We start from the raw sequence: 11,959 nt of genomic DNA, 5'->3' as shown, positions 1-11,959 counted from the left end.
GCTAGTACAATGGTAGAGCTTAATGTTTGTCTCTGGACCACACCTGGAGGTGCTCAGGGTTTACTCCTGGTTCAGCACTCAGGAACATTTCCTGAAGGTGTTCGGGGAACCAGATGGGGTGCTGGTAGTCGAACCTGGGCAAGCTGTGTGCAAGGCTAGCACCCTCCCTGCTGTCCTGTGGCTCCGGCCCCTTATTATATTTTTGGTTTTTGGGCCACACCTAGTGGCGCTCAGAGGTTACTCCTGGCTCAGAAATCACTCCTTGCAGGCTTAGGGGACCCTATGGGATGCCGGGGATCGAACCAGGGTCAGCCGTGTGCAAGGCAAACGTCCTCCCCGCTGTGCTATGGCTCTGGCCCCACTGGTCCCTTAATGCTCCTTCCTTGGCAGACGCGCCTGTCCTTGGGCAATGGTGCGAGGTCCAGCTGACTAGATTTGGAACTTCTGAGGAATTACTCTGTGTAAAGTGCTCAGCAAAGTGATTTCAAACCACGGATAATTTATTTAACAGCTATAACAGCTTTTTTTTTGAGAGAGAGAGAGAGAACAGGCACACGTGGTGGTGTTCAGGGACCCATGTCATGCTGGGGATGGGACCTCAAATCGAGGTGGCTGACACAGCCATCAGCAAGGTCGGTGTTGCAGCTCCTGATCTCTATCCTGAACCCCTGTAACCTGCATTTAACTCAGCCCAGCCCACCCATAGCCCCCCCAAGCCCAGACACCGAACCTGCATTAGCACAGGACAGCAGAGGGGTATCTGCCTAGCATGTGGCTAACTAAGGTTTATCCTTGGCACCCCCTGGGCAAGCTAGGAGTGACTCCTGAGTACAGAGCCAGGAGTAAGCCCCCCATAAAGGGGCCAGAATGAGAGCTCAGTGCTGGGCTTGTGTTCCACACAGAGCCTGAGTTCAAACCCCTCCACATGGTTTCCAGCGCATGTCTGGGTGAGTCAAAAATGAAGGAAGCAGAGGGGTAGTGGGGTGAGCTGGGTGTTGGAGGGAAAGTGTCTTCAGACAAGGCACAGATTTGTTCTAGAATGTGTATTTGGTAGAAACCAGGGGAGCAGGCTGAGAGGGCCCAAGAGGTAGGGGTAGAAGGACCAGAAGGGTGGGGGCCAGTCCTGAGGGGTCCATGTGAGACTGAGGGGCTGGAACCCACATCTGGGAAGGACCAGCTCCGGGACCCTTGTGGGGTGTGGAGGAGGAGGCTGAGTAGGGAAAGTCGGGGGGCCCCCTGTGTAGTGTTGTGGGGGTCCTAACTTCCATGAGAACACTGTCTTTGAGGTGTTACTGGTACAAATTCTCAATCAATCTCCAAGACCTATAACCCAGCAAAAGTGAGGTCCAGAGCAGCAGCTGGGGGTCCATGGCCCAGAGCAGACCCTCTCAGGAGGGAGGGGGACCCCCTATTTGGCTGACCAGGGAGCATTTGAGACAAGGTGTGTCTGTGGAGAGGGATGGAAATAAGGTACCAGGCTGGGGAAAACTGAGGCACAGAGGAAGCCTAAGCCAAGTGTAACCTGCCGCCCTGTCCTCCCATCCAGGCGCCACTCGGGGTCCAGAGGATTCATCCTGAGCACCCCCACATCAGGGTCAGGAGCTGCAGGCAGGGCAGCATCACAGGCTCTGGGGCTCCTGTTGTGGTTGCTCGGGGGGCTGCTCTGGAACTTTCTTCTCAGAATTGTTCTCGGCCTTCTGGTCGCTAGCTGGAGCAGGGACAGGGGCATCGTCTGGAAACCGAGAGTGAAAACCACAGCATTAGACACCCTCAGAACCAGCCCCCTCCTCAAAGACTTAGTTTCCCTGGATCCTCCTCCCTCATATCCACTCATCCCCCTCACAATAAAAGTCCCCAATCCCCCCACCCTCAGACCCAGGCTCCCAGTTCCTCTGCCATCAGATTGTGGGGAGGACCAGGTCCCTGCTGCGGGGCACACCTGTTTCAGGATGGAACCTAAGCTGTCCCTCAGGGCCAGGAGCTGCGTCACTGTGGCCTTGCAGCTGCTGTTTCCTCTGTTCCATATACAGGACAGCCTGGAGGAGAGAGCACAGTAAGAGGGGGTCACCACAGGTCTCCATGGCAACCTGTCCAGTAGCTGGGTTCTGGGCCTGTGCTTATCTCTGGAGAGTTAGATCTAAAATATTCAGTTCTCTCTCTCCTTTCGATAACCTGGGTTACACCTTTGGGGAAACTGAATCACCCCTTCTCCCACCAGGACCTTCCTATTCTCTTCTACCTACCAACCACCTGCCCTTATACAACATGGCAGCCACAGCTGTCAGACAGCTGTTAGTCAAGATAGCAGACACTAACTACTTGGCTGACACCTGCCATGAGGTGTAGGCATGAGGGCAGACACTACATGGCTGATACCTGTCCTATGCCAAGATGGCAGACACTACTTGGCTGACACCTGCCCTTAGTCAAGTGGGCAGACACCACATGGCTGACATCTGTCCTTACTCACGTTGGCACACGGCTGACACTAGGCCTTAGTCAAAATGGCAGACACTATGTGGCTGACTCCTGCCTTAGTCAAGATGGCAGACACAACAAGCGTCGTCCTATCTTAACTAAGTCGCCACTGCTAGACACACAAGGACACACCAGAGCCGACAATGACCCTGGCTTCCCTGCCAGTCACCTGCTGCAGTTCTCTCTTCTGGGCCTCCAGGCGGCCTTGGGAGCGCCCCAGGGCCTCTGTCTCCTGGCTGAGGCGCTGGGCCTTGGCATTCAGCTCAGCCTCCCGGGCGGCCAGCTCCTCCTCAAACCGCTTCAGCTCCTCCTCTGTGTATGCGGGGTGCATCTCCACCGTCTTCGAGGGGAGACAGAACCATCAGCAAGCAATTGGGGTGAGGGTGAGTATGGACCCAAGATGGGGATGGCAGGGGCGAGGAAGACCCAGGTAGAGGGGGTGAGCCTGAGGGAGAAATCAGGAGACAGTCCCTGAGCACCCAGGAGACTCCTGTGCTCTCACCTCCCAACCCTCCGCGGTGTCCCCAAATTCCTTCCTCTGCGTGGATGCCAGGAACTCCTCCAGGGTCACTAGGCGGTCCTTGTTGGTGTCCACCTGGGGAGGCAGATAATGGTAAGGGCCAGAGCTGGGCTCCCCCATCCCTACCCTGCTATCAGGCCCCAGCCCCCCTCGCACATTCTTCATCACGTGCTCCCTCATGCGTAGTCGCTCCTCCTCCATCTCCCGCATGTCGTCTTCTTCATTCTTCGGGTCATACACTTTCTCCAGCTGCGAGGACAAGCAACAGGCAAGGCCAAATAAGACAAAACGCCCAGAATTCCTCTTTCCCAGGATCTTTCCTTGGCATGCAGACATACTCAGACTACAACTCCCAGAAGACTTTGGGGCACCCTATCACTCCAGGCAGCCTCTCTTTGTCCCGGGTACTGCTGGGAGTTGTAGTCCTCCCAGAATTGACAGCCAAGGGGCCAAGAATCTCTCCTCTGCCCAAAGCTCCCAATGCTCACCTCCTTGGTGAAGAGGGCCTCCAGCTCCTGCTCATCCAGGACACCATCACTGTTGATATCTGAGGGTGGGGCACCGTGGTGTTAGGGAGCATTGAGGATTAAGTCATGTCCCTATCCCCTGAGGTCTAGCTTTAAATAGCATCTCTCCAGAGACCAGTTTTCTAAATAGAATAGCCACTTGCTACAAAGAACACACCACAATTAATTATGAGTTGGTCTTTGTTTTGGGGGGCCATGCCCAGCAGTGCTTGGGGCTGACTCTAGGTTCTGTGCTTAAGGATCACTTCTGAAGGGACTCAGGTACTAGGGATCAAAGCCAGGTTGGCTGTATGCAAGGCAAGTGCCCTACCCACGGGACTATTACTCCAGCCCCTACAATTTTTTTTTTTTTTGCCACATAGGGCATCGCTCAGGGGTTATTTCTGGCTTTGCACTCAAAAATTGCTCCTGGTGTGCTCGAGAGAAATTATGGGATGCTAGAGATCAAACCCAGGTCACCTGTCCTGACTCGGCCTCATGCAAGGCAAATGCCCACCACAGGGCTATTTCTCCGGCCCAGCCTCTACAATTTAAATGAGTATCAATCAGACCAAATGCTCAGCTCCAAGTTCTGACAATAAAAAGAAAACTGCAGGGGCTGAAGAGATAGCATGGAGATAAGGCATTCGCCTTTCATGCAGAAGGTTGGTGGTTCGAATTCCGGCATCCCATATGGTCCTCTGAGCCTGCCAGGAGCGATTTCTGAGCGTAGAGCCAGGAGTAATCCTTGAGCGCTGCCGGGTGTGACCCAAAAACAAACAAAAAAACCCAACAAAACAAAACAAAACAAAACAGAAAAAGAGCAAAAAAGAAAACTGCAGTAAAGTGAGTCAGACACTTTGCTATTTTCCAGCACACTGTTTATAACAGATATATAAACAGATTGTTTATAACAGATAGTAGGCTATTAAGTGTGTGGTAACATGAAGTAGGTGAGGCCAGAGCAATAGTACAGTGGGGAGGGCATTTGCCTTGTATGTGTCAAACCGGGGTTCATTCCTTGCACCCCTGAGCCCAAAATGCAATTCCTGAGTGCAAAGCCTAGACCACAACTGGGTTTGGCCCAAAAAAGTTCAACTTAAAAATTATTTTGTCGGCAGTCACCACATTTCAACCAAACCAGTTTCAATCTTTTCTCTTTTTTTTTTTTTTTTTGGGGGGGGGTCACACCCAGCAGCACTCAGGGTTTACTTCTGGCTCTACGCTCAGAAATCACTCCTGGCAGGCTTGGGGGACCATATGGGATGCCAGGATTTGAACCACCATCCTTCTGCATGCAAGGCAAATGCCCTACCTCCATGCTATCTCTCCAGACCTCTCACTCTTTTTTATTTTTTTTGTTTTTGGGTCACACCCAGCAGCACTCAGGGGTTACTCCTGGCTTTATGTTCAGAAATCGCTCCTGGCAGGCTCAGGGATTACTCCTGGCTATGAGCTCAGAAATTGCCCTTGGCTTGAGGGACCATAAGAGACACCGGGGGATCGAACCGTGGTCCATCCTAGGTCAGCGCATGCAAGACGCTTGTGCTTACGCCACTGCTCCAGCCCCCAAAAATCAATTTCTTGTTTTGTTTTGTTTTTTGGCCCACACCAGGTGACGCTTGGGTTTACTCCTGGCTATGAGCTCAGAAATCGCCATTGGCTTGGGGGGACCATATGGAATTCCAGGGATCAAACTGCCGTCCACCCTAGGTTAGTGCGTGCAAGGCAAACACCTACCACCTGCGCCACCACCTGTGCCACCGTTCTGGCCTCCTAAATCAAATTTTTTGTTTGTTTGTTTGGGTTATTTTTGTTTGTTTGTTTGTTTTGTTTGTTTTTTTTTTTTTTTGGTTTTTGGGTCACACCCGGCAGCACTCAGAGGTTACTCCTGGCTTCATGCTCAGAAATCGCTCCTGGCCGGCTCGGGGGACCATATGGGACGCCGGGATTCAAACCGATGACCTTCTGCATGAAAGGCAAATGCCTTACCCTCCATGCTATCTCTCCGGCCCCTTGTTTTTGTTTTTGGGTCACACCCGGCAGCGCTCAGAGGTTCTTCCTGGCAGGCTCGGGGGACCATATGGGATGCCAGGATTCGAATCAATGACCTTCTGCATGAACGGCAAACGCCTTACCTCCATGCTATCTCTCCGGCCCCTGTTTTTTTTTTTTTTTTTTTTTTTTTGGTTTTTGGTTTTTGGGTCACACCCAGCAGTGCTCAGGGGTTACGCCTGGCTTTGCACTCAGAAATTGCTCCTGGCAGGCTCAGGGGACCATATGGGATGCCGGGATTTGAACCACCGTCCTTCTGCAGGCATCTCCATGCTATCTCTCCAGCCCCCTATATCAAAATTTTTAAATGAAAAAAATTGATTATATTGGGGCCAGAGAGATGGTATAATGGCTTGCATAGTTGTTCCCAAGCACTGTTGGGTGTGGCTCCCAATATCCCCCTCTCCCTTATCATAATAGAATGGGAATGGGTTTTAGACTCCTTGGGGCCTTTTTTAATGGGGTGGCTCCACAACCAGAGATGCTCAGAGATTACTACTGGCTCAGAACTCAGAGATCATGCCTGGTAGGTTCAAGGGACCCTCTAGAGGTGCTGGAGCTCAAGTCAGGTCAGGAGCATGCAAGGCAAATGCCCTCCCCGCTGTGCTATATATCTCTCCAGCCCCTTAGAGCTTGGATCTGGGGCTCCCTCACCAACTTACCATGCAGTATGAAGAAGGTCTTGGGGTTAAACCTATTGGGATCCAATCCATCCAGTTCCTCCCACACCTCCTTCAACTGCGCTTGACTGCCCTGCAGAAGAGAGGAGACCCTAAGCAAGACGCCAGTAACCCACCCCAGCTTTCAGAAACCTCCAATTCCCTCCAGCTAGAAAAATGAAGCAAACTCCTATTCCCAGCAGGCCCTGGGGCAGAAGCCAGGTTAAAAAGGGAGCGTTTAGCCTCAGGGTCTTCTGGGAGTTGTAGTTCCTTAGCGACTTTATCTGCAGAAACCACTGAGCTTATCGAGGGGGTTCTTACGGGTACATTGACTTTGGGGTGTTCCCTATGCCGGCGCTGCTGCTCTTCCAGCTTCTGCTCTGCCTCCTTTCGCTGCTCTTCACCCAGGGATTCCAGGTAGCGGCGTCTCTCGTGTTCCTTGAGCATCTCGTAGCGTTTGAATTCTTCATGATGTGCAGCATCGTACTGGGCGAGGTCCCGGGTGGCCTGGGGGTGGGGGGAAGCAGGTGATCACCCCCACCTGGCTGAGCCTGGACCCCAATACCAGCCTCCAAAGGTATGGTCAAGCGCCACCCCAACATCCATCCTGCCCTGGGGCTCATGTCCTGTCCTCATATCCCTTTGCTGCCACCCCCATTCAGAAATTCGGACCTTATTTACTCGATTTAATCACACACACACACACCTACACACACACACACACACACACACACACACACACACACACACACACGATTTCCTGCTGGCTTGGTTCTCAGGGATCATTTGTGGCAGAACTCGGGGTGCCCCCATGTGGTGACTAGGATTAAACCCGGGCCTTGTGCATGCAAACCATGTTCTCCAGCACTTTGAGATATTTCCCTGACCTGGTAAATATAACATTTTTTGTTGTTGTTAGTTTGTTTTTGGGTCACACCGGCCATACTCAGGGGTTACACCTGGCTCTGCATTCAGAAATTGCTCCTGACAGGCTTGAGGGACCATATGGGTTGCCGGAGATCAAACCACCGTCTGTCCTGGGTAGGCCACGTGAAAGCCCTACCGCTGTGCTATTACTCAGGTCCTAGTAAATATAACTTTGATGGGGCTGGAGAGAGGGAAAGACCAGTAGGCTTGAGTTCAATCCACAGTATGGCCTGGTACTCCCAAATACCTTTAGAGAGACCCTTGAACCCTGAGTTGGGAGCCCTTATCACCACTGATTAGGGGTTAAATAAAAACAAATCAAGGGGCCAGAGAAATAGTACAGTGGTGGAAGGTGTTTGCCTTGAATGCAAGAGACCAGGGTTCGATCCCTGGTATCCCATAGGAACCCCCAGTACCAACGAGTGATTCCTGAGTGCAGAGCCAGGAGTAGCCTCTGAGCACCACCACAGGTGTGGCTCGAAAACCAAAATGGAAAAGAAAGCTGCTTTTGCACTCGAAAAACCCAAATCCAAAACCCCAGGTAAGAGCCCTTGAGGAAGCCAGAGTGACAGCCACACCAGCAGAGAACCAGGAATATCCCTTGAGTACAGCTGCCTGTGACCCAAAACAAAATCACAAAAACTCAAAACAGAAAAAAGACATGAAACCATTGTGAGTCCCACCTTTCCCGCCAGACACCCCAGCTTTCCTACAGAGAAAAGTGAAGAACTTTGAGGCCCTACTCCGGCCACTTAGGGGGGACATGAACCCTGTTCCCCTTTTTCTCCTCCCTTGACGTCCCCCTCACACTACCGTTTGGATCAACAGTTCAAGGTCCCGCGCCTCAAATGTGTGCTGGTTCTGGGGGTCCAGGTGCTCGAACTGCTTCAGGAGGCTCATGTGGTCCAACTGGACATCTGGGTGAGGGCGAGAGGGAAAAACCAATAACAGATTCAGGGTTGTTCCTGGCCAACTCTTGGCGGTGCTCAGGGAAGTCGGGGATTGAAAAAAAAAAAAAGAGGGCCCAGAGAGATAGCACAGAGGTGTTTGCCTTGCAAGCAGCCGATCCAGGACCAAAGGTGGTTGGTTCGAATCCCGGTGTCCCATATGGTCCCCCGTGCCTGCCAGGAGCTATTTCTGAGCAGACAGCCAGGAGTAACCCCTGAGCACCGCCGGGTGTGACCCAAAAACCCAAAAAAAAGAAAAAGAAAAAAAAAAAGAAAGAAAATCGGGGATCAAACCCGGGTCGGTCGTATGCAAGGCAAATACCCTTCCATCTGTGCTATCAGAGAAGCCAACTGTTATTGACTGATTTATTTAAATGAATAATCAGTCAATTACTCATTCATTGATTTCATTGATTTATTGATGTTTAAAGCCAGGAGTGTCCCCTGGTGGCGGGTGAGGGAATCTTAGTTGGCACAGGGGTGTCAGCCACATGCAAAACAATTAATTAGTCCCGGGGACCATCTCTTGGAGCCCCGCAAAGAAAACCTCAGAAAATATTTTGCGTCCTCATTTTGCGACCACTGGTGGCACTGGGGGCCTCTAGGACTATACTGGCCATGCCAGGGATTGAGCCTGGGCCCTGGTATTTTCCAGCCCAGGGAGCTCTGTGCCCGCCCAAGGAGGGGACCTCACTGCACCCCACTTACTGGGCTCCTGCTCCGCGTCCATCTTGGCCTTGAGCAGCATCCGCAGCCGGGACACCTCCTGCCGCTTGAGCTCGTCCAGCTTGGTGCGGACATGGTGGCTGACAAAGTCCAGCTCTTGGCTAAGCTTCCCGCTCTGCCAGGGGACAAGGTCACCAGCTCAGCCCGGGGGGGGGGGGTGTCCCCACCTTTTCCTTCCCACTCTGGAAGCTTCTATGGGTGGCTGTCCCTCTGTAGCTTATCCTGACATCTCTAGGTTCCAGAAACGACAACTCGACAATTGGTAGAGTCCCTGTTGGGCTGTGAAATTGGGAGACCCAGGGGTGCCCTCGGGGACTCCCTACATGTACCCAGAAAATAAAGAAGGGGTGGATGGTGGGGCAGGAAGAAGGGCTTGTACTGTCCGCCTAAGGACAAGCCAGCACCCATAGGTACCGTCTGGACCCAGAGGAGGGACAAATAGGCCTCCTTGGGTCTCTGTAAAATGGGGACAATCACAGTGTCTCTAGCAAGCAGACCTGAGAGTCAGGAGGGACTCCTTCCTATAGCAGAACCCTGTGAGGCAGCTTTTACAGTCACCCTACTTTATAGCTGGGAAACGGAGGCACAGAGTAAGACTGGAAGCCAGGACCATGGGCCACATTACCAGATACACATATGTCTGTCTCTTCCGGCTCTGTCTGTACTGTCCCATCTCTCCCTTCCTGTCCTCTACCCCTTCTTATTCTGTCCATCTGTTCCTTCCTGTCTCATCTGTTCTTTTCCAGCAGTTTTGTCCCAAAAGCCGCAGTACTCCCCTGCCCAGCCCCCTGAGCTAAAGAGCAGAAGCTGCTGACCTGTAGATTGGGGGTAAGGTAGAAGCCCCCCTAGCCCAGCTGTACCTTGATGTCCTCTGCGTTGGCTGCCTGCAGCTTTTCCCGGAAGTGCCCATCTGTTTCCAGTACGTTGATGACCTCTTGGAGGTAGCGGTGGTAGTACAGGCCCGTGTCCTGCAGTGACATGAACACACATGACAGCTCTATCCTCGCTGCTTCCTTCCCTGACATTCCCTGATGTCTCTCTGGCCAGTTTGTTGGGCAGGGGGCTAGGAATAAGGGGGCTTCCAAGAGTGTCAGTAGTGGCTCAAGAAATAGAATGGCGGCCGGAGAGATAGTACAGTGGATAGGGCCCTTGCTTTGTATCTGGCTGACCTGGGTTCAATCCCCAGCATCCCATATGGTCCTCTGAGCACAGAGCCAGAAGTAACCATACAGGGTATGGTCAAAAACAAACAAAAAGGAAATCAAGTGAGAGTTAGGATTGGGGTAGGGGATAGGGAGTACTAAGGGCTGGAGAGAGAACTCAAGGACTGAATGCATACAAAACACAAAGGAACCCTCCCCCACAAAAAACAAAACAAAACAAAACAAAAAAAACACAGAGGAAAAACCAAACAAACCCAGGAAACTGCAATGTTTCCCCCCAAACACCAGTAGGAGCAATCCTAACCCTTGAGCATAAAGCCAGAAGCCCCCAGCTACACTGTGTGTGGCCCCCAAACAAACAAATTGTTTTGGTTTGGGGTTACCACACATTATGGTGCTTAATGCTTACTCTTGGTTCTGGAATCCAGATCAGCAATGTGTAAGGCAAGACCCTACCTGCTGTTCTATTGCTCTGGTCCTTAAACTATTATTTTCATCATCATCATCATCATCGTTTTTAAAAAAAAGGGGAATCGGAGCCGGAGAGATAGCATGGAGGTAAGGCGTTTGCCTTTCATGCAGAAGAACCGTGGTTCGAATCCCGGCATCCCATATGGTCCCCTGTGCCTGCCAGGGGCGATTTCTGAGCATAGAGCCAGAAGTAACCCCTGAGCGCTGCCGGGTGTGACCCAAAAACCAAAAAAAAAAAAAAAAAAAGGGGGAATCAATAGGTCCGAGCACCAGTATCCCATAGGGTCCTCATAGCACCACCAGGAGTGATTCCAGAGTGCAGAACCAACAAGAATAAAAAAGAAAAAAGAAACAGAAAAAAAAAAAAAAAAACTAAACTAAAAGAAAGAAGAAAAAATTAAAAGAAAGAAAAACCGAATACAGAGCCATGGGGACCAGAATGATAGCTCAGCAATAGGACGTTTGCCTTGCAGCTGATGACCTGGGATGGACCCGGGTTCAATCCCGGGCATCCTATATGCACCCCCCAACCCGAGTCTGCCAGGAGTGATTTCTAAGAACAGAGACAGGAGTAACCCTGGAACATTGCAAGATGTGGCCCAAAAAAAAACTAAAAATAGCTCATATTTTTTAAATAAATAAAATTAAGTTACATGATTTTGGGGGGAAAATAATTTACATGACGCTCCATAATGGAAACTACAACTCCCATGAGCCTCCACGAAGGGAGCACGGCCTAGAGAGCACACGCCACCGCATGGCCTCCTGGGAAATGTAGTTCCTTCCCCCCTTCAGTTATAAACCGGGAGGCTGGTCTGGGGGTGACGGTGTGGCGGATTTTGCACGTCAATTCGGGCTCGCTTTCCGAATTTGGAGTGAGGGTCTCGGGCTGGGATGGGGGAGACGTCTCAGGGCCCCCACTCCGCCCCCCACTTTCTCATCCCGTCAAAGCACAGGCCCAGAGCTGCATCGTTCGTTGGTCCTGCCAGGGAGAGAGAGGGTCACGGTGTCTCCACCCCACCCCAGCGGACCCCGGGCTGGAGATCGGGGTGCGGGCACTCACGGGGCTCTCGGTCGCGGGGTTCTGCTCCTTGGGCGCCCCGCGATCCAGGGGTACGGCGAGAACGGGGCGCAGCAGCATCAGCAACAACAGCAACAACGGTGGTGGCAGGATCGAGGCTGCGCGGGACCCCAGACGAGGCATGGCGGCGGCGTGGGGTCTGCAGGAAAGAGGGGATCCCCTTCGCCCCGTTATTTCGCAGGTTCCGAAATCCAACTCCCCAGCCACCTCTCTCCAGCCTCCTCTGGGGCCCGGATCTCCAGGTCCTGGGGCTGAATCGCTCCACCTTCGGGACCTTGTGTTCCTGCTCTTGGGGAGTCCCCTTTCCCGGCGGGTCCCCCGAAATTGGGACGCCCCCCAGCTCCAGGCCCCCAGCCCTCACCTCTCCTTCCCCGCAGAGGGCGTTTCTCCGGGTTAGGGCCTCCGCGCGCTTCCGGGTGATTGCCG

General features: G+C 52.4%; 1 protein-coding gene across 1 annotated transcript; it reads right to left on the bottom strand.

Moving 5' to 3' along the window:
- Nucleotides 1-1,028: 1,028 nt before the first annotated feature.
- On the bottom strand, nt 1,029-11,959 carry NUCB1 (nucleobindin 1). The gene is made up of 13 exons (XM_049786191.1): nt 11,895-11,959; nt 11,516-11,672; nt 9,679-9,786; nt 8,801-8,933; nt 7,959-8,062; nt 6,540-6,725; nt 6,222-6,312; nt 3,487-3,545; nt 3,155-3,247; nt 2,981-3,073; nt 2,648-2,818; nt 1,940-2,036; nt 1,029-1,732 (listed from the first exon to the last, which is right to left on the bottom strand). Exons 2-13 carry the CDS (start codon nt 11,654-11,656, stop codon nt 1,620-1,622), a joined length of 1,389 nt encoding a protein of 462 aa, XP_049642148.1. The 5' UTR covers nt 11,657-11,672; nt 11,895-11,959; the 3' UTR covers nt 1,029-1,619.

This window comes from Suncus etruscus, chromosome 14 (assembly GCF_024139225.1).
Source record: "Suncus etruscus isolate mSunEtr1 chromosome 14, mSunEtr1.pri.cur, whole genome shotgun sequence".
Classification (NCBI taxonomy): Eukaryota; Metazoa; Chordata; class Mammalia; order Eulipotyphla; family Soricidae; genus Suncus; species Suncus etruscus.
Note: the sequence above shows the minus strand (reverse complement) of the source record. Positions and strands in the feature narration are given on the sequence as shown.

Excerpts from the sequence above, each read along its gene's own strand:
- NUCB1 (XM_049786191.1), bottom strand. The coding sequence starts at position 11,656 with ATGCCTCGTCTGGGGTCCCGCGCAGCCTCGATCCTGCCACCACCGTTG. Across the intron at positions 8,063-8,800 it reads GGACGCGGAGCAGGAGCCCA|ATGTCCAGTTGGACCACATG; the intron begins GTAAGTGGGGTG and ends GCCCTCACCCAG. Across the intron at positions 6,726-7,958 it reads TTGAACTGTTGATCCAAACG|GCCACCCGGGACCTCGCCCA; the intron begins GTAGTGTGAGGG and ends CCCCACCCCCAG.